Source organism: Motacilla alba, chromosome 2 (genome assembly GCF_015832195.1).
Source record: "Motacilla alba alba isolate MOTALB_02 chromosome 2, Motacilla_alba_V1.0_pri, whole genome shotgun sequence".
NCBI classification, from domain to species: Eukaryota; Metazoa; Chordata; class Aves; order Passeriformes; family Motacillidae; genus Motacilla; species Motacilla alba.
The window spans coordinates 143,719,230-143,740,257 of NC_052017.1; the positions used below are offsets into that span (position 1 = coordinate 143,719,230).

General features: G+C 36.9%; 1 protein-coding gene across 7 annotated transcripts in view; it reads left to right on the plus strand.

The window, feature by feature from the left end:
• PHF20L1 (PHD finger protein 20 like 1) overlaps window positions 1–21,028 on the plus strand; it is a 59,708-nt gene that overhangs the window by 19,786 nt on the left and 18,894 nt on the right. For 5 of the 7 annotated variants that reach the window (XM_038125108.1, XM_038125146.1, XM_038125114.1 and 2 more), the window contains 5 exons: window positions 1,788–1,870; window positions 5,601–5,853; window positions 7,869–8,054; window positions 8,261–8,467; window positions 17,250–17,354. In XM_038125108.1, coding sequence (XP_037981036.1) covers window positions 1,788–1,870; window positions 5,601–5,853; window positions 7,869–8,054; window positions 8,261–8,467; window positions 17,250–17,354 — 834 coding nt within the window. Of the gene's footprint in view, window positions 1–1,787; window positions 3,992–5,600; window positions 5,854–7,868; window positions 8,055–8,260; window positions 8,468–15,945; window positions 16,000–17,249; window positions 17,355–21,028 lie in introns of those variants that run through there. The other 2 variants (XM_038125152.1, XM_038125161.1) reach the window with 2 other exon arrangements.

A 21,028-nucleotide genomic window follows, 5' to 3' on the forward strand; every position in this document is an offset into this window, starting at 1 on the left:
TTCCTGGTTCACTGTGCCCCTCCCTGCTTTTGCTTTATTAGGTGCTCTTACAGACAGGGTGGTGAGCCTGTAGTCCTGTTTACAGTATCTTGTGAAGATGCTTTGTCCTGCAGGCATGATGCCTGGTTAGAAAATTACCTCATGGTGAAGAGAAAAAGGAAATCATAAGGATTATCTATGGACAGATGTGACTCTAGATTGATTTGATAGCTTGAATTTCTGAGCAGGTATCATCTAGCTAAAACTAAAAATCAGAGAATCTGAGACTCAGAGAATGGTCTGGGTTGGAAGAGAACTTAAAGGTCATCTAATTCCAGCATTATCCACTAGACCAGCTTTCTCTAAGCCCTATCCAGACCAGCCTTGAACTCCCCTAGGGATGGGGCACTCTTCTCTGGGCAGCCTGTGGCTTACAGAACCACAAACACATCCTTATAAACTGTAGCTTGTTTTTTTGGGGTTTTTTTTGTACTTTAAACTCAACTTCACTTGACTTTGAAAATTATTTTTGCACTTTTTGATATAAATGCATGATTGCAAACATAAAGAAGACTGATTTTTGCAAGATTGATTTAAAGATTTTTGCAACTTGATTTAAATAGGATAATTTGAGTTTAAAATGTTTAAGTCCATAAAACCTAAATTTTTTATGTAATCTAATGCAGAATTAAAATCTTAGCTGAAAATTTCATTTTTTGTCTAATAGGACTAAGTAAGTTTCTGCTTTTCAGTTAACCTAAAATAAAGCACAACTTAATCTAACATAAATAGTAAATGAGATAAAACACTTGGTGTTTATTTTGAATGCTGAAATTATTTTTGCTTTGTTTTAATGTCTTGAATACTTCCTGAGAGCCCAGACTTCACTAATTTATAATTCCTTGGACATTGTGAACCTTAAATTAATTTTGGCCATATCTAAATTTTTATGGAATGCAGTAGCAATTCCCTCTGAATTTGTCAAGTTAATGTGGAGGACTTGAACTCCTCACTCCTAATATTGACATTCCCAGAGATTATAATAAAAATTTTTATTCAGATTTGGTTTTTAAGTTTTATCAGTTCTGTGGTTTTTTTAATGGTGTAGAACTTCTGTCCCTGCATTGTTAGGCAATTAAAGTACAACTGAAGCTATTGCCATATTTCGCTGACAGAAGGCTTTCTTGTATTTATGTTCCCCTTGTCTTTACAGATTTTTTTGTAGTAATGATATTTTACATAAGTTGGTGAATGAAGTTACATATTCTAATATATTATTTGCTCCCACTATAGTCATCTTATTGAGGTAATTTGGGAGCTCCACTGCTTAGAATATTTGTTTGGAAATTAAATCCGTTGTTGTATTATGTCTAAGAAAGATTTGCCTGTGTTATAATTAAGAAGTGGCAATACAAATTCTGATGTGAATTTCTCAAAGGAGAGAGAAAAGTTTTGTAAATAATTCTGATTTCAAAATTAACTTGCATATCATACGTTTGGTTTTAAAGTTCAAGTGCTTGGGCTTTCGAAGAATGGCAAGGCTTCATTTTAGGATTGATAATTTGATTTTCTTCTTGTCAGTAAATATGCCAAAGAAATACTTCCTAAGCATGCCATTGTTGGGATGTCCTTTAACTTTTTGTTTCTTCTAATTCCAAGTGTTCAGCTTTGTGTGGAGCCATTTCAGAAAGACTCATGTTGTAGACTTGTGCAGTTCATGTTTCTTGTCTCAATATTTTACTTCTTTCTCTGCAAGTTCTTGTTGCATGGTACTTCTAACTAAAAATATCTGCAACTTTTCTCCTAAGGTTTATTGGCATCCAAAGCTGTTGTTGCAGATGGTGCTGAAAAAAAGGAAGGCAACAAAGAAACAGCTCCAGTCCTGGAGCAGGTATGAAATGGTAGAGTTTGATTCTTTTGCAAAGTTCCCACTGGAGTGTGCCATGGAGATGTAGTACCTACAACATAAAAATTTTCCCCTTCAGATATAACAGGGAACTGAAAATTTATCTTATGTTTACATTTCTGGCAGAGCCAGAAGTATGGAATTTAATTGTCTCTAAACACAGTGTTAACTTGAATTTCAATAATGAGCTTTTGTGGTAGAAAACTAACAAAAAACAAAATAAAGTCTCCGTGCAACAAATATGAGGAGACCAGTGTCCCAAGGTCCAGTTTTATAGCTGGAATGATGACTGGCTTAGAAACAGGCCCTTACACAAATTTGATTTGTGTTTGAAACAGGGTTTTTGACATCACTTAGAACTTCTTTTAAAAGAAGTTTCTTTTATATTGTAAGAATTTGGTGTTGTAGGCTTGTATGTGTTTTATGAACTGCTCAATGAGCCATACATTTTGCAAGTGTGTATTTTAATAAATACAAAAAAGAAACTTTTAAATAATGTTAAGGGTCTGATTTTTAAACCTGCATATTGGCAGGATCTGGAGGCTGCCTTTTGTCTTTGGCTTATTGCTCTGTGTTCAGGTATTGCTTGACTCCGAGTTGTGCATTATCTTGCATTTTAAAAGGGCTGAATGCCTGAGCATGGTAAAGCAAGCTAAGGATGAACAGTAGTCTTGATTCAGGACATCTTTGTTTTCCAATTATTTAAATCAGAGCCTTAATGTATCTTTAATACAGCTTTTTTGTATGCATTTTCATTCTTTAAAGCAGCATTTGAACAAAGTAGCCTTGCTGCCTGCAATTCTTTAACAAGCACTTCTGTTCTTTAGCCCCGGCACACTCTATGAACAGTCCCTACCCCAAACCTGATTTGATATTTTGGTTGTACTGGTTCTTTAGAGCTGAAATATAATTGCATTGCTCTGGTTTTTCCATTGATGCTGCATTGGATGAGAGTCAATGGAACCTGATTTTCTGTTTTTGATGCTGTCACTGTCAGGGCTGGTGGAGCCACTGCGGTGCCGATGCATTGACCGATATTTTGCATAAAGGTTTACAGTGTACTGACCTGACATTCCATTTCTCAAATTTTTGCATATTAAAGATGCTATGATTTTCTTGCTACTGTGTGTGATATTTTCAATGTGCAAAAAACTGTGAAATGGCTTACAGCATGTTGTTTTTGGGAGAATCATTACAATGTAAATCTTGCCATGCAGAATCCCATTGCGGTGAATGGGACTTTGTGGTTTACATAGACTGTGTATGCAACAGTATAAACTGCAGTGCATATTTACTATAACCTTTTTGTTATTTCTCAGACTTAGTAACTCGGCTGTTCCTGTTTTATTGATCAGATATAAAAAACAAGATGTCTCTGTCATTGTTTACATGCTAATGGTCTGAAAAACCTCATTTTTTGGAGATAATAGTTAAGCTCTTTTAAAGAGGCATCTAAAATCCCAATTTGTCCTATTCTTTTGTGTATAACTAAAACCAGAAACCTCACAAACATTTAAACGATTGACTGTGGGGAGGAAGTTTTTTGAGCTTAAAGCTTTTTTCACTGAGTTCCTGTGCAAAGTGAAATTAAAATGGCCGAGTTATAACCCTCCCCAAAAGGTTTTCCGGTAGTGAAGCTGACATTCCTTAGAGGCTTTGTCTGCTACTGCTACAAAATTGAATGGATAAAATATCTTGTAGGATTTTTTTTAATAATGTAATGCAGAATATGGTAGAAATATTCAGGCCAATAGCCGAAAACTGACTCTGTTGATGCAAGTTTTTGTTTATATTTATACATTTTTAGTTTACAGTTGTCTTAAACCCAAAACCTCAGACGATTAGTTGCAGATACAGTAGTTTATTTAATTGTATTAGGGTATGTCATGTTATATTTCCTTTTGACCAAGACCTGAGTAGATGGATAACATTAATTCATTAAGGTTTTTAATGTTAATTTGTCCTGTTAAGAGGTTAAGCACCTTATCAAAATCTTAATTTAATTTTTTTAATCTTGTTTAAATAACTTTGTAATTTGAAAGTAATGGATGCTGTAGTATGTCTTTCACATCTGTGAAGATGAACAATAAAATTGTTTATTTACAAGTTACGACTCTAATTAATTTCTGGTAATACTTCTCATAACCAGCATAGGTATACTCTACAGTTCATGGAATATTTTATTTAAATGAATAAACTGCACTTAGTATGTGTGTAATGGAGTTAATGCAAGGTAGAACTGATGTCTGCTGAATGGGATGTTTTGCACTGCATCTTTACAGGTTACTCCCAGCAAGCTGTTCATGTAGCATTCAGGGGCACCCTTTTACAGATGTAGAATGTGCACTTGTGGCGTTTTGTTTTGCTTTTTTTTTTGGTTTTCCTCCACTGGAACATGGAAAGTTCTAGTGGAAAATAAAACTGCAATTTATAACAAAACTCAATAGTACCCTCAAATCACCAGATGTGATGTTTCTAGTTTGGATAAAGTGATGCACACATTCTAGAAGTACCTCTCTGCTTTGTTAGTTACGGTTTTATTAGATGTTACTGTGCTGTATGATGTAACTGGGATGAGAAGGAGACAGGCCTAAGAAATTATATACAGATATTGCCTTATTAGGCAAGTTGTAACACATGCACAGTTTTGGTAATGTAGGAAGAACTTCCAGTGAAAAATTTCAAGTGCTAATGTCTGTCAATGCATGCTAATGGTCTAAAAATAGTACTGTTTGTGTTAAGAAGGATGAAAATTGAGGAATTTGCAAAGAGGCGTTATATGTTGACTTCCTTCAAAAACTGTTTTAACTCTTCATCTGCCAGTTTTCCCCTGACAGCAATCTGTCTAACCCTGTGGTGCTAGAAGTTGTGATTTCTTCATGTTTGCACAAACATATAATGTGGTGAAATCCAGACTCCCAGCACTGAAAGGGGTTGTGTGAGAGTGTGCTCAGTATTGGAAACTTCTCATTGTTTCAGGCATTCCTTAAAGGAGCATTATCAACTTTTTCAGTTTCTCAAAAATACAAATTCCTTGTTAAATGTAGTTTTCCTGAGGAACTGCCTTTTTTTTTTAATTTTTTTTTTTTTTTTGCCTCTGGTTGGGGAAATGACTGCGTAGGGAAAATCTTGGCAACTTTCTTTAGAGCTGCAGATCCCTCTGAGGAAGGATTGTTTGTTTGCTCATAGCAGTGCCAGAGTTCAAGGAGTGTCTGAACAACACTCCCAATCATGATTCAGCGGCTGGCAGCCCTGTGAGGAGCAGGGAGGAGGACTTGAGGATCCTTCTGGGTCCCTTCCAGCATGAGATGCTCTGTGATGGTGCATCACTGTGTGTGTTCTGGCTGGGAACAGATGCTTTTCAGGTTCAGCTTGGAGACTGCGCTGATAGTGAAGAGGAAGGAGAAAACTAAAAATACTTTATTGCATTTTTAAATTGGGAATAGAGGAAAAATGTTTTATTTTCAGTTTTGTTGCAGGTATTTCAAATAGTAAGAATTGAGTATTCTGAATACTGAAAAATATTGGTAGTGCTCCTTTAAAAAAAGCAAAATTTAATGTGATGCATTTTAAATAGTTTTCATTTGTACTTAAAATAATGTTGCTTTATTATGTGTTTGAGTACTGAAATTGTTTTTAAAAAGATCAAAATAGAATACAAGAACTACAACGAAGAAACTGAAATAAAAGTATCAATTTTTTATTATTTATTCAGGAGATTTCACCTAAACCACAAAGTCAGAAAAAAAATGAAGCTGATATTAGCAGTTCTGCCAACATTCAGAAACCTGCACTGTTATCCTCAACTTTGTCTTCAGGAAAGGCTCGCAGCAAGAAATGCAAACAAGAATCTGGAGATTCTTCCGGGTGTATAAAGCCCCCTAAATCACCACTTTCCCCAGAATTAATACAAGTCGAGGATTTGACGCTGGTCTCTCAGCTTCCTTCTTCTGTGATAAATAAAACTAGTGAGCACAGACATTTTAAAAAAAATACCGTAACTACTTCTAAGAGATATACAGAAATTTTCTTTGGTTGTAAATGGCTATTGCTTTTAAAAATGAAACTGCTTTAAATAAAATGTCCAAATGGGAGAATTAGGGGTAGCTCACTATTTTAAAAGTCAAGTCACATAATAAGGCATTTGAATTACTCTATCAGAAACAATACATTTAAATAATATATTGATATTTATAGAGTCATGGCTTTTAAGGGTTGGCTTTCCCTCTACCTTAAATCTCCACACTAGCATTAACAGTGATACAGGAAAAATCAAACCTCCCTTCTGAAAAGGGCCTGATTCATTAAAAAGAAAAGACGTACACTTTGGTGTGGACCTTTCCTTCTCTGAGAAACTTCACCTTCAGCAGGCTGATATTCTGTACCTGTTGGCTGTGGCATTCGTCACCTTATGTGATATTTCCTCCAAACACGATGTGAAAGAGAAGATGGGTTCAAGATCTGGTGGAGAAATATTAAAAATTGTGTTTCCTTGTCCCAGGAAAATCCCATGGGTGTTCAGCTTCTTAATGTGTGACTAATTTGCCAAGCACAAAAATACTGTTTATCAGAAGAATAGGGAAAGCTTTATGCTGCATGCTTGAATATGCTATTTTTTGTGAATATTAAGGTATTTCTGTGATTTTTTTTTCTTAGATTACATTAGGTTTTTAGTGTTGCTTAATGCCAGATTCTTTGCCTAAAGAATATTAAATGATGAGGCCAAAGGTTAACATAAATGCAGGTTTCAGTAAGTCAAAAGCTACATTTTTTTTTTCACTTTAGTATAGTGATTGAGGATGGAAGACTCAACCTGCATCATATGTTCTCCTCAACCTTGATTTTGTTTTTCACTTATGAGATAAGTTTCTTTTTAATCTTTGCTCATAGATAACTTTAATGAGTGGGAGAGGGAGGAGTGCAAATTCAGCCTTCTTTATTCAGGACACATTGGTAAAAATTGTACTTTGTCCCCACAAAATTAGCAGTCATCCATATTGTAATACGCCTTCCATCCCCACCCCTAGAGCAATGGTAAGTAGCTTTCCTGAAGCATGCTTTTATTTTGGATTAAGTTGGACTTCTCTGTAGAAATATTTTTTAAAAACATCTAATTTAAAAATTGGTTACTTAGTAGCTGAGATCTTGTTAGTGTTCTCTGTAATCTTTGGCTTCCAACTTTTTTGTACCTCTAGTGGAAAGTTAGTTTTGCTTTGTCTCAATTTTTAAATATGTATATCTGACTCAAAAAACTGCTTACAAAAAGGAGAGAACAGTGATTTACAGTGTAATAGCAACTTTAATGTTTTTCTGAGGCAAAATTTTGTGGAATCGGGTAATATTGAAGAGAGGTAGGGGAATGTGGGTTTTTTGTTTTTAATGAATCAGGCCTATATTAACCTATATCATTCTTCCTCCCCCATTTGTTTGGGTTTTTTTAAGTATAAAGTTCTGGAGCCTTCTTACTGCGCAATGCATTGGCAGTGTGTGTTTGAATTTCAGTTGGGGTATTGATATCAGGTTATCAGAAGGCAGGAGGTGGGATATAAAATTAAACACTGTTTTCAATTATTTTTTAAGTTGTATGTTGACACTGTCCATGACTTTTTAGATCTTTAACTGTGATCATTTGTTCTGTTTATTGTTAAATCCTATTGCCCCCCTTCCATTATAAGTAACCTGCTGCCTGGGTTTTATGGGGAGGGTTACTTACTGTAAATACACCAAACAACCACCTTTACCAGTGGGGAAGTAGGTACCCTAGTAATTTATAATAAGCAAAAACCAGAATCATGTCTTGAGCATAAATCTTAATTTGCTCCTGGTAATCGCAGTTCTGTAATTACTTTTGCCAGTTTTGCTGTGATTACCAGCTTTGCAAATAAGAGCTAATAAAAGCACTCCCCATCTTTAGATCTCAAATGCTGCGGTAAGATGATGGTGTATCTCTCTGCTTCATGAACATTGAAAGATCTCTTTTTAGGTCCATCACAGCCAGTGAATTCCCCTAGATCCTACAAACATAGCCAACGGAGAAGAAGATCACAGCGTTTAGCCACTTGCTCCTTGCCTGATGATTCTGTAGAAAAAGTTTCTTCTCCCTCTTCAGTTACTGATGGAAAAGTGTTCTCCATCAGTGGTCAAAACCAACAGTCATCAAAATTGGAGGGTAATGTATCTTAATCTAATAAAGAACTGCCCAAGAGAAATTGAATCATAAAAGTTAGACCTTTCGTGGTTTTCAACTAATGGGATATTTTGAACTGCTGTAGCTAAAGCTGTTTGCTGTTCCTATGTTATGTAACACTGCAATCCAGACTGTTGATTGTTGGACCCATGTGTCTTTTTTAATATGACATTTTTTCTTTTATGTAGTACCTGATGTTGCTCATGTGTCACTTGAGAAGCGTGGACCCTGTCTCCCTCTTGATTTAAGCCGTAGTTCGGAAGTTACAGCACCATTATCCGCAGAATCCGCTTTCCGTAATGAATATTCCAGTAAAGACAAGGAAGATATTCAGATGATTGCATATCTTTCTTCCAAAGCAGTAACTGATGGAAGAGTAGCTACAACAGCGTCAGGTAAAGAGATTAAGTATACAACCACAGAGATTTATAGTTGTAGGGTTAAAATGTGTGTGTATTCAATCCCACAGAAAGAGGGGATACTTTTTATTTTCTTTTCTGCACACTCAAAAACCTGCCTTTCTTCTGGACTCCACTCATCTGCATATTCTTTGTCTTCACTGGCTTAGAGCTGCTTTGGCATTCTAACATGATTTAAGGAGAATGTGAGAGTGTGGAATGTAGTAAGCAATATTTCAAAAATATTTTTGCTATTGCTAAAAGTTGTAAAAATAATTAAAGCGAAGTGAAGTCTTTACTAACATACTAATTTGTGGCTTCAGCTTTAAAACAGTAGTGTTCTCAAAGACAGTCAGCATTCCTCTGCATCTCTTTGCGATGGAAATTCTGTCCTTCGCTTGCTACAAAATGTTACTTAAAAATATTTCTTAAAAATCCTCAAAAACTTTTGTATAGACTTGGTCACCCTCAGCACAGAGCCCAGTGCTGCAGCTCTGGGCTGCCTCTCCCTTTGTAAGAGTTTGCTGACCACCATGGTTTACATGAAACACTTGGATGGAGGTAACCGAGAGATCTGGGGAAGGATTTACACAGTGGTTTGCATACCCTAAGAGTGGGATGTTTTCATCCAATGGGTGCTAGGTGTTCATCTAATTTTTTATAAGACTTGTATCATACCATTTTTAACTGGCTTCCAAGAAAGAATTCTTTTAAAGCCTTTTTTGTTTTACTTTGTTTCATGAGAAAATTGTTCAGAAAAGTAAGCAGAGGGGGAAAAAATCAAATTATATTATGCTCAAAGTTTTTGATAAATGTGATTGATAGTAAGGGAGGACAGCATGACCTTAAAAGATAGAGTTATGACAGTTAAACTGTGTCTTGGTCTATTAATCTATGAATCTCTTAAACTAATATGTCAAAATAAGGGTTTTGGGTATCTCTAGTGAGCCACCACTTAAGCTTTTTAAAATATTAAAATACTACTTAACTACTTGAGTGAAACCACGTGACAGTCTTCGTTTGCCCTTGATACATGGCATAGCAGCAGAATTACAGATTCCTGGGAAAATTACTTCTATAAAAGTCCTTTTTATGTCATGTCTTATGCCACCAAGAGTAGTGCTTTTAGGAGTTTTGCATTTGCCCACTCATTGAACAAGATCATAAAAGAAATCAACAGCTTCCAACAGCTATCTGTTTCCTGTTTGGTAAAACTCATTGCAGTTACTAGAAATTTAACTTCTGGCTTTTCTGACATATTTTCTAGCTATATTTTTATGTATAGTTGGTAATGCTGGAAGTTGCCTGCTCCTGTCATGGGTGTGACTTGGGGCAGAGTGATCTGGTTCTAAACCCAGCACTCAGGAGTGCACCTGGGATGTGCTTGTTCAGCTGGGTCTCGGTCTTGGCCACAGGTGAAACAATAAAAGAAAGAATAAGTTTCATTTAGAGACAACTTTATTTAGTGACTCAGAATTATGTGACATGTCCACACAGTTTGTGTCAGGGAAAAATTCCATGATAAAATTGTCTGTTGTTACTATTTGAGTCGATAGTGGGAAGCTGGAAGTGCTTGCAACCTCTACCAGATGATAGAGTTTATACTCTATATAAAGCATAATGAGCCCTTTGTCATGTCTATATAATTTTAAGAGTTATAAGCTCGGAAGGAACTGATTTGCCAGCTACATTTCTTGTCTTATGAGTTTTTGCCTTCCAGGCTCATGTGATTTGTTCCTAATTTTCATGTATTGCAGTTTTCCATCATGAAATAAATGGAACTGTGTCTTGAGCTTTCATACTGACTTTTTGTCCAAATGTTAGAAGTTTTCAGTAGGTTGCAGCATGTAGCCCAACAGCTTCTTGAGTATCAGCTTTGTGGCCTGAAAGACTAAACTAAGCAGTTTGATATCTTTAATTCACAGATGTCATCGCAGGTTTTGGAGCTATCTGCCTCTGTCAGTGGTATCATTAGGACTCTATAAGTAAAATTCATATGTGTTTGGGGTTCATCCTAGTCTTCTAACTCTGGTGGAACATGTTTATCCTCGTAATCTTAGAAGGAAAAAGAAAAATGTAAATTTAAAGTTCAGGTTTGAAACCTCTGGAATTAGTCTACACTATTGAATAAATTAGTTGTGTTCTCTGCTTTAGAAGGCATTGTTTTGCCTTTGAAACAGCACAGATTCTCAAGTCACATTCCTGAAGCACGCATAGTTACACCAAATTCTTGCATGCTTCAGGAAAATAAATAGGATCCACTCCATTTATCTGTACTTTCTTCATTATCTGTTTAAACAATAGCAAGCAGATAGATACAGGAGAGGTGCCCAATGCTTTCCTTTCTCATTCCTGTCAATTCTTGAAATAATTGAGGAAAGTTAATTTTGCATTGTGCAGAAACATCTACCTAAGTGCAGTTTAATACACTGCATTGTTTAAATGTATGCATTGTGATCCTATCCATTGCAAATTAAGAACTCTGGTGTAAAATCCAAACTATTCTGTAAATGTGTTTTCTCGATCTGAAAGAACTATTATAAATCTGCATCTGTTTATGGTATTTCTGCTGCTAAGCTTTTATTAACACAGTCTGGACATATTTGGAGTTCTAGATTTTGACATCACTACAGATTCTGTTAAGTGCACTTAAGTTATACCTGCTGTCTTTGTAATCATTAAAGCAGATAACTGTGAATAGTTTCAGAGATACCTTGGTCTGATCCCTGACTCTTCTATAATGGAGCTGAGCTGGTTTAAGCCCAGAGATTTGTGATGTTGCACATTGTGACTTCTGATGGAGGCTATCAGTTGAGACAATTGAAAAAATAATTTGTTGTTGTTAGAAATTATGCATTTTAGTGACTTTATTCAGAAGGTACTGACACGGTGTTTTCAGAGGGGAGGGACGGGGTGCACTGAAGTGCAGATGAATAAATGGCAACTCGTAGTATTAGCACATAGATTTCAAAATCATTGCTCAAAATTAACACCTTAACATTTTGTAGAGGCAAAACAAAAACTCTGTGATAATTCCTTCAATCCAAAGGCTCCATGGAGGTACTGTGCACTTTGGTGGGCACCTGTACACTACCCATTAGTTATTAAACAGAGGTGCTGCTCTACTAAACTATTGTGAGGTCCTAATTGTGATCACCTGATACTGCACACACACAACTATGAATCTTTGCTTTCATTTGCCAAATTGCTTAAAATGCAGATAACTGGCATTTGATCACTTCAGCATTTCAAAGATTTTATATCTACAGTCAATTAGAATACTTGCAAAGCACAGTAGTTTTGCCATTCTGAATATATGAAGTTCAGGTCTTTCTGTAGTTGTGCTTCTCTTTAAATTTGTGATCTTTTCTCTTGGCTTCTGTAACCCTGCACCATTTATTTTATTTTAACTGTTAAATATTGAGCAAACAATTTCAGCAAGCAATCTGGGTTTTGAAGTTTAAGTAAAAGGAAAATATTGTTACACTTTCTAATCTAACAATACAATATTTTTAATGCTGATTTAACAGTATTATCACTAGCTGTTATTTCCAATTCTAACAACAATAGATGACTTTGCTGGTAGGGTAACAATAGGTTAACTATATGGGAGAAATTGGCATTTAAGACTAAAAGAAAAAAAAAATTGCATATTTATATATAATTTCCTTGGTAACAGTTTACTGCAGCAGGAACAAGAAACAGCTGATGTACAAAATTTTCAGAAAATGAGATTTCATTTTAAAAACTCTTGCCAGTGTTTCTGGTTTGCATTGCTTTTAAGAAGGATGAACTATTGTTCATCTTGTTACTTTCTCATGTTACTTTGTGGCTGTTTGTTTTGCTTCAACCATCTATTAACAGTCAATTTACTCCCTAATTTGAATGCCTGCCATTCTAATCTCTGCCCTGAAGTTCCCAGTTTGGGCTGGTCATGAGGCAAGCAAGAACTGTTTTATCAGCTTATTCTTCTTAAAGACATCATTTTGGGCAGGGTCCAGTGTTAATCTGTGATATGGAATTGAAAGTCTGTTTAGTTATAAAATTGATCCTATGCACTGGAAATTCAAAGCACTAAATTAAACATGACCAGCATGATTGATATTTCTATTGCAATATGATTTAAGTTGTTTATTAATGCAGATAATGATATTTATGATCTTAATGCAGATGATATTTATCTTAAACATGGAAAGCCATGAAATAGAATATCAGTCAACAAAATAAATTGCTTCAGATTGCTACAATTCATTTGAGCTTGATGAATTGCAATAAGCAGTACCACTGCAAGCCCAGTTGTACTTGTGGCACAAGTACTTGCTTGTTGTTGTACGTGTGGCACAACATCCTGTCCTGTGCCTGTACTTGCATGAGGGGGCTTGTGTCACTTCTCTGTTCGTAACAGGAGAAGTAGAACTGGAAGCATGTTATAAACTGGACTGGGAATGCTGTGATTTGCATTTCTTTTTAATCTGAAATTAATCTTCTAGTGATAAAATTGATTCTGGAATGGTGACAAAATCAGTAATTTACCAAGTCTAATCTCTGGTTGTCTTTCTCTGTGCCGAGTGTTAATTGCAGACCTTCCACATTCACTGTGTGGGAGGTGGCTGGCTAGACTCCTTAACAGGAATCAAATTGCAATTAAAAGTAGCAGTTAAAAAAAAATGTAGTATTTCCATAAAGGAACTAATATTTCCTGGTTGTATTTGTTACTTGCCCTTCTGACTGACCACCTTGTCCAATTTTGTGGTTATGTGTAAGGCATAGTGATTGCACAGTTGAAAAGCAGACTTTGCAGGCTTTGACACTTTATGTAGGATTTGAGAATTTAAGATTCTTTACCTAAAATGGTTTTCAATGAAGAAAAGTAAAAGCCAAGAATAACAGTGCAATGTATACAGGCATAATAGCAGTTTCTATTTTCAAGTTACTATAGAAAGGCAGTTTGGGGAGTTCTGACAGCAAGATGGGTATTTGCTTGACTGGAGAGGTTTCTGCCCGACGTAAGTGTTCCCTCAAGCAGTTACTAATCACTTTGTCAGATATGCTTGTGTTGAAAATTATTGAGATACCGAAATTTGTTGTGTTGTGATTGTTGGTATTAAATCATATTTGGATGTCAGGTCAGGATTTCTTCTCAATAATAAAGTTTAAATACTAATTCATCTAGCTTTGAGACTACATTTCTCTTGAGATTGTTTGGATGGAGTGTTCTCACATCTTTTCATCAAAATGGCAGTGACCTAAATGAATTACGTGCATTTGGTGAGCCTTTTGAGCTCTTTTTAGAAATGAGACAAGACGTTGATAGCATGATGATGTGGGAAAGTGTGACTTTTTTCTTTTACTAATGTGCTAAAATATACTTATTGCTCTACAGATGGCAGAGCAGTTCAGTCCTGTAACAGAGACAAATGGTAATTAGGAAACCTAAGAAAGGAATAATTTGGATAGTGTCTTGTGTCAGTGATAAGTATTCCAGCAAGCTAAATGCACTTGAAATACAGACATAGGCAAGAGCCTGAATCAGTCTTAACAGGATTGTGATCTTAGGTGAGAGGGTTGATTTGAGGCAGTGGAAAGACTCAGGTAGCCCCAGGTGTGGCTGTGCAGCTCGTGCTGTGTGGCAGGAGCAAGCACACAGAGCTGAGCAGCTGCTGCTGCCTGGGTTGCACAGCAAGGGGATGCAGCTGGGGACACCTGGCATTTAAAAGTGCTGTGTGCTGTGAGAGGTGATGCACCAATTTCTGTTGTTCTTGCTGGCCCTTCAGCTTTCCAGCTAGTGGCATTTTGGTTGTATTTGAGCCAGGAAGGCTCAGCAGTGGGAGTAGGTGTGTGAGCTGTGTTCTATCCCAGTAGAATTGGGTTGGTCTGTCCCTCTTGGGAAAGCTTGATGTATTCTTGCCTTTTCCCCAGAATCTTTTTATGACTGATGAATTTACTGAATTATCTTAATGCTGCTATAATACTGAATAAATAATACTGAATTATTTAATGCATTCCAGATCAGCTCCATATTTTGTCTTATTGAATATCTTGGCCAATAGCAGGTATTTTTCCGGACTTTTATTTAACATGCTTATGCTTTTGTTGGGCTCTTCTGTTGAGAGACACCAAAAGTAACTGATGCCTCCAAGTTTTTACATGTGGCACAGAAAAACCCAAGGCCTTTGTGACTTCACAGATCTGCATTTTTGTACAATATGTCCTTGGCATGGTCCTAAAATGGACCAAGGGTCTGGTGAAAATTAGGCTTTCCTAATTACATTTTGATGAATCTTGAAACTCTAACAATATTGATGGGCACAGTAATAGAGAGTTTTGAGTTACTTCAATAATTTTCTTAATAAATAACTTTTATTCTAATTTGATTATTTAAAATTATTATAAATATTAGCAATGAAAATTGTAATTTCAGTTTTGTTTTGTTTACAGTTTCTTACTTCCTAACTTGCATCAGATAAAAAGCTAAAATAACAAAGGTATATTTCACTGAATAAACTTTTCTAAATAGTACAAGAATTGTCAGTATATGATGCCAAATTCTGACAAGTCACACTTTTACATGTTGTTTAAATGTGGATTAATGAAAGAAAGTGAATTATTTAAATATTATTAAAATTAATTAAAATTTAATGAGCAGAAATGTTTTATGCATAGGATGACAAATATTATACCAGAGCTTAATTTCTCTGTTAACATAATGTAGTATTAACTTAAATGATACTGACAGTGTCAGCACCTTTAACTGTTACTCTTGTCATGGGTTCCTATTACAGTGAAAAAAAAAGGAAACAAAAAGTCTTAAAAGTGCTAGTACAAGTACATTTTAACCAGTACAGGTAGTTTAAAAGTGCAAATTCCAAAATATAGGAAGAAACCTTCTGTGGCATGTATTGTCTTGTATGTAAGACTAAGATCTAGGCATTCACGTGCAGTAATGATCTGTTAAATGTGATAATGGTATGACCAATATTGACATTTCAGTGATCTGACCCAGCCCTGGCTGGCTGCAATCCTTATGGAATGCCGAGTAAATCCATCTTCTTGTTTTCAGCACCCTCGTCCCATGTACATGCCTTGCATCTGGAAATGCCTTTAACCAATAGTCTCAAGTTACCCAAAGGGAATAGTAAAAAAAAGAGGTCTTCCACATCAGTGAGCTCTGAAGGGACAGAGATACAGTGCTCTGTGCCCATAAAGGAGAAAAGTTTTGAGAGTCTGAAGGAGAAAATATTAAAGAACGTGATTGAGAAGGACAAGCATTCAGAAGTTGGTAAACTACAATACTTTTTGTTTCCAGTGCTTTAGACAATAAAAATAATTGTAAAATGACGTTAAAATAATTGTTTTGTTTGTAAGTTTCTTAATATTGTGTGCTATTAGGATTTTTTTACAGTCTAATGACTTTATCAAGAAATTAGGTCATCAGCCAGACATTGGCCTTATGTGATACATTCTTCAATTTGCAGGGGCAGCTAGAATGGAAAGAAAAGCAAAACTGGAAGAGAAAAGTTCAGCATATGGTATGTAGAGAGCAATATTATTTTTATGAAAAAAGGAATAATTCTCTAACACTTCCTGTCCCTGAAGAGGAAATGTAAAGGCATAAAATGTTTCCTGGGCCCAGCTGCAGTTTTTGTTTCTTAAGGTCCTAAAAAGAGTTTTTATGCAAATGACAGGTTTGTAACAGAAGAATCATTTATAAGATAAAATGAAAGTCCCCATAGCAAGGAGTTTGAAGGATCCTAAAGTATCCATGAAAGGCCCACTGCCTCTGGTTTTTCATTTGAATAAAGTTTTTCTTAGTAGAATGAGTAATACTGGCTATTTCATTGTACTGTCAGATTTGAGATGAGGAGAGCAAACAAGGGTTACTAGCAAAACATTTGACAATTCATGAAATAAAATACAGATTGAGAGGACTCTGCTTTTATCCTGTGTTCAAAATGAAATAAGTTATTAGGGACTGGCAAGAATTGAGAAGTGATTCTACTTTGTTTTCCAGGAGGTAAAAGCTTTGTCTCTGTGTTCCCCAAGAAGATAAGACTGCTCCAACTTGTGTGCAGGAAACAATTCTGGTTTTGAGACTTTATTTTTTGTAACAAGTTAATTTCCTTGTTATTTTTCTCATTGCTGATAACTTAAGTTATTGTGGAGTGAAAATGTGGGATGTATTTTGTCTAGGGAGAATTGGCAGGATAAAAAAAATCTTTCAAAATCAAAGAGCTTGTCCTCATGTGTATACCAACAGTGGTTAAAAGTGAACTGCAGCATAAAAAATGTGTCAAATTTGAGTCAGAATCAGTTTTCTGTGAGGATGCCTCTGTATAGTGCAGAGTGCTGACAGCAGCACTCTGATACTAAAATTTCCTTCAAATGTCCTTCTGTAGACCTAATTTGTGTTTCTAGGACAATGTAACCTTTATCATTGGAAATTTTGCCCTTGTGAGAGCTTTTTCTCTTGCCCAAATGTTTTTTGTTGTAAACTGTATGTAAAATAGAAGTTATAAGCTATTTATGTGATGCTACGTATTTTGTGTACTTTGCTGTATTTTTTCTGCCTTGCTATCTTACTTGGAAATGCTTAAATGATAAAATATTATTTGTTAAATGAAATGTCTTTGAACTATTATACCAGCAGTTAATAAGAGGTGTGTCTGAGAAATCAAGTGAATTAACTGAATCATTTTGATCTGACTAGACAACTACAGCACTTGATTTTGAATGCCTTGTTTAGGCTGAGCTGCTTTAAATTGTTTAATTTTTATTTCAGGTAAAAAGAAAGAAAAAGAAAAGGAGAAAAAGGAAAAGAAGGAAAAAGATCATAAACCAAAACAGAAAAAGAAGAAGAAAAAAAAGAAGAAATCAAAACAGCATGGTAAGTTCAAATTATATTTTTTTAAGTAAGTAAAACCACCCAGTGTATTTCTATCATTAGATAGTAAAACTTGTTTGTAAACAATATGAATGTAAAATTTTAGAAATGTGCAAGAGTAATTTTTAGTCTTAAATATGAAAAGGACACTTGGGACTTCTTTTTTTCTTGCATTTATAGCCTGTCACTCTCTATGTGATAGACACACATATTTCACATGAGTTTTTTTTTCCTCTTTAAAAAATATGCTTGTTGTTTTAATCTCTTTAAATTCTTCATTTGAAGGTCTGTATACATGTCATACCTGTTCTGCTTGGACAGCAAAATCATTCTAGTGTCTAGTTTGTTGGTACATTTCAGTGGTTTGCTGTATGCAATGCTCTTCTCTTTAACAGTTGAGGTTGGTGTCTCTGTTACAACAGCCTTGTCTGCTGCCTTGACAAATGGAGATTATATTTTGTAGATTATGTGTTTCCCTGTCTGAAATTTGTGCTATAACATGAAAATACTTCCAGATCATGCAGTGCTTTAGTGTGAATTGCAATATTGTAGGTTTTGTGTACTTCATCATCCTTATACTGGAGTAATATAATTTTAAGCTATAAACTTCAATTGCTTATTCTACTTACAAATCATTGGGAGCTTCTTACTTGCACTGACAAGGCATTTAACTCTTTGCAGGAAGATACTGATAAATGCTAGGTGTGTGTCCAGTATTGTTCTTTGGTTTTATCCTCTTGTGGTCATAAGGTGTTATGTTGTGGGATGGGGTTTTCTTTTCTTTTTCTTTTTTTCATCTTTTTATTCCTTTGGTCTTTTCACCAGCTTGTCTTGAAATTTAGAAGCTTGGCAGAGGTGCCATGATTAGGTTCTAATTTCTAGGAGCCTTATCCAGTGTTTGTAAATATGAGAAGAAAATATGCCCAATGTCTTAACAAATAGAAATCTTAAATCCAGATGTAAAAAGCAGTTTGGGTAAAGCTTGAACGTTTTATTCTTTGCAAATTCATCTTGTGAAAATCTGGGTTTAACAATCCAAACATATTCAGTTTGGACTTTTTCTAACTCGGGAAAAATTTTAAATACTCCAGTGGATTCTGACTCCAGTGTCTGACCCTGAAAAAGCCCATCTGTCAAAAGAAACAGGACTCTACTCCAGGTGTGGACAAAAGTGTAAAGGTGTGAGGCATTCTCCTTTTGTTTCAAATGAAGAAGAGGGAGCAGGTAGATTGTGTGCCCCAGGTAAGTTTTGAACAAGGCTTTAAGACAAAACAACTCCAGCAAAGACTGGTTTTGTGCTCCAAGTGTGTGCATGACCTACTGATTGTATAAAGCCCACGTCTAGCAGAAAGTAGCAATGCCTGTTATTTCTGCTGCTCTGTTGCAGTGAGGTTGAAAGCCATGCAGCATGAAGTAATCGACTCAGCTGCTCCTTGAGTTGGCTACCGTGAATACACTTGGGAAATGCTGGAAATGCTGTGCTTTGGGCAGAGACAGTAAAGAGGAAGGTGGCTTCATGGAAGGTGATCTAGGAGAGAAGGATCTTATGGAACCCATAGCAGGAAAACTGTAGTGATAGATGGGAGCAGGAATGCTTCCTGCAGAAGGATGGAAGTGCAGTAATCTGATCACTTGCTTATATTTGAAGTACTAATTTTTCAGAGTAGTAAATGGGTAGCTACCCCTGATCGCTGATGGAAGCCATGGGCATGCTCAGGTGTGTCCAGAGGAAGGGCATGATGATGATCAGAGGAGTAGAAAACTTCTCCTGTGAGAAGAGGCTGAGAGCCTGTTTAGGCTCTGTTATACAAAAGAGAATGCTGGGGAAAGACCTTATAGCAGATGTCTAGTACTTACAGGAGACCTACAGAGAGGTTTGGGAGGGACTCCTGGAGAAGTGTAGTGGTAGGGCAAGGGGTAGCAGTTTTAAACTGAAAGAGGGTAGATCTATATTAGTTTAAATTAGATATTCAGAATAAATTCTTTGCTGTGGGGGTGGTGAGCCACTGGAATGTGTTGCCCAGAGAAGTTGTGGATGTCCCATCCTGGGAAGTGTTGAAAGCCAGGTTGAATGAGGCCTCTAAAAAACTGGTCTCCTGGAAGGTGCAGGCGGAGCAGGATGATCTTTAAGGTCCCTTTCAGCCCTAATCTGCAATTACATGACTTTCCTAGGACAGTCTCTCCAGTCATTATGATTAGGGACAGCCAGGTGTGTTTGTAATATGTTTCTTCAGAGTGTTGCAAATAGTTTGTTAGAGGAAAAGATACAATGCTGGTTATGAAAATAAATGTCAGTAGCACTGTGTGACCAGAAGGCAGAAGCCCATGATGTTGTCTGTGCTTGTGTGTGTGCTGTGACAGCCTCATCCTGCTCTTCTCTGTGGCTGAGCAGGAAGATAATACAGAGATGTGTAAGTACAGTGGGGATTTCTGCAACAGGTGGGCTCAGACACTGTCTGCCCAGTAGCTCCTCTGGATCCCAGTCTTTCCAATTTCTGTGCCTGCAGATACAAGCTCATGGGGCAGCAGCCCCACTGCAGTACAGACTGTCTCACTTCCATGTGCATTCTCACATGCTCCCAGTGTTGGCCAGGACTCCCTGGGCCCCCAGAGCCCCCCAGCCCAGCTCTCCTGCTTTGAGAGCAACTTCCACCCAGAGCTGGCCCTTGCAGACCCACTCACCCCTTGCTCCCAGGCCATTTCACCTGCTCATCAGCTGGTCCAGCTTGATCCATGCAAGCAGTCAGACACTTGGACTGGCTGCAGGTGCTGTAGCATAAGTTCATGGGCCTCTGTGACCAGAGATCCCTGGCATGGGGGTGGCACTGTTGTCACTACAGTCTCTCTGAGTGCTGGCACCACAGACCATGTATTTGAACCCTGAAGGCAGAATCCCTTCCCTAGGTAAGAGATGGAAATGAGGTTTAATAAAAATTAGAGAATAGTTGAGGTTGGAAGAGACCTCTGCAGGAGCAGTGGTCCAACCCCCTTGTCCTGGTTGCCCAGGATTATATCCAGACAACTTTTCAATGGCTCCAATGAGGGAGACTTAAAACCTCTGCCAGCACAGGCTGGATGCAGGGCATGACCAGGCAAGTGTACTGACCACAAAACTTTATGCATATGTGGCTTTGTTTGTCCTGTTATTCCTGTGTACTGCCCATAATTGTTCTTCCCCAAATCACTTCAGTCCATCCATTTTCCCCACCTTTATTTTCTTCCCTAAACATTTCATTGTAATTCATTCATAAACCCAAAATTATTTTCCCCCACATCCCATAGTGTCCTCCATTGGCAGCCCCCTGGACTGCAACTGCCTTTAGTCCAGAAGAAGATTCAGAGAGCTGCTCTGGGTAACATATCCTGATGGGTTTCATGCAGTGGAGGTGATGGCACTGCTGGGAAAGTCTGAGAGGGACCTGGCCAGGGGGTGTTTGTTGTTTGCCTGCTCAACCTCCTCCTTTGGGCCTGTGTATGTATACTCTTCTGGGATGCTCCCTAGCCTGTCCCAGGACCTCTTGGCCCCCTCATGACATGGGCCTGGGAACATCTAAAGACAATTTCTTTTGGGCTGCCTGTGCTCTGCAGGGGTGCAGATAAGCTTTTTTCACTTAAACTGACAGAGGCATCTGTGGTTTTTCTAGGTAGCAATGCTGGTAGTGCTGCAAGCAGACTTA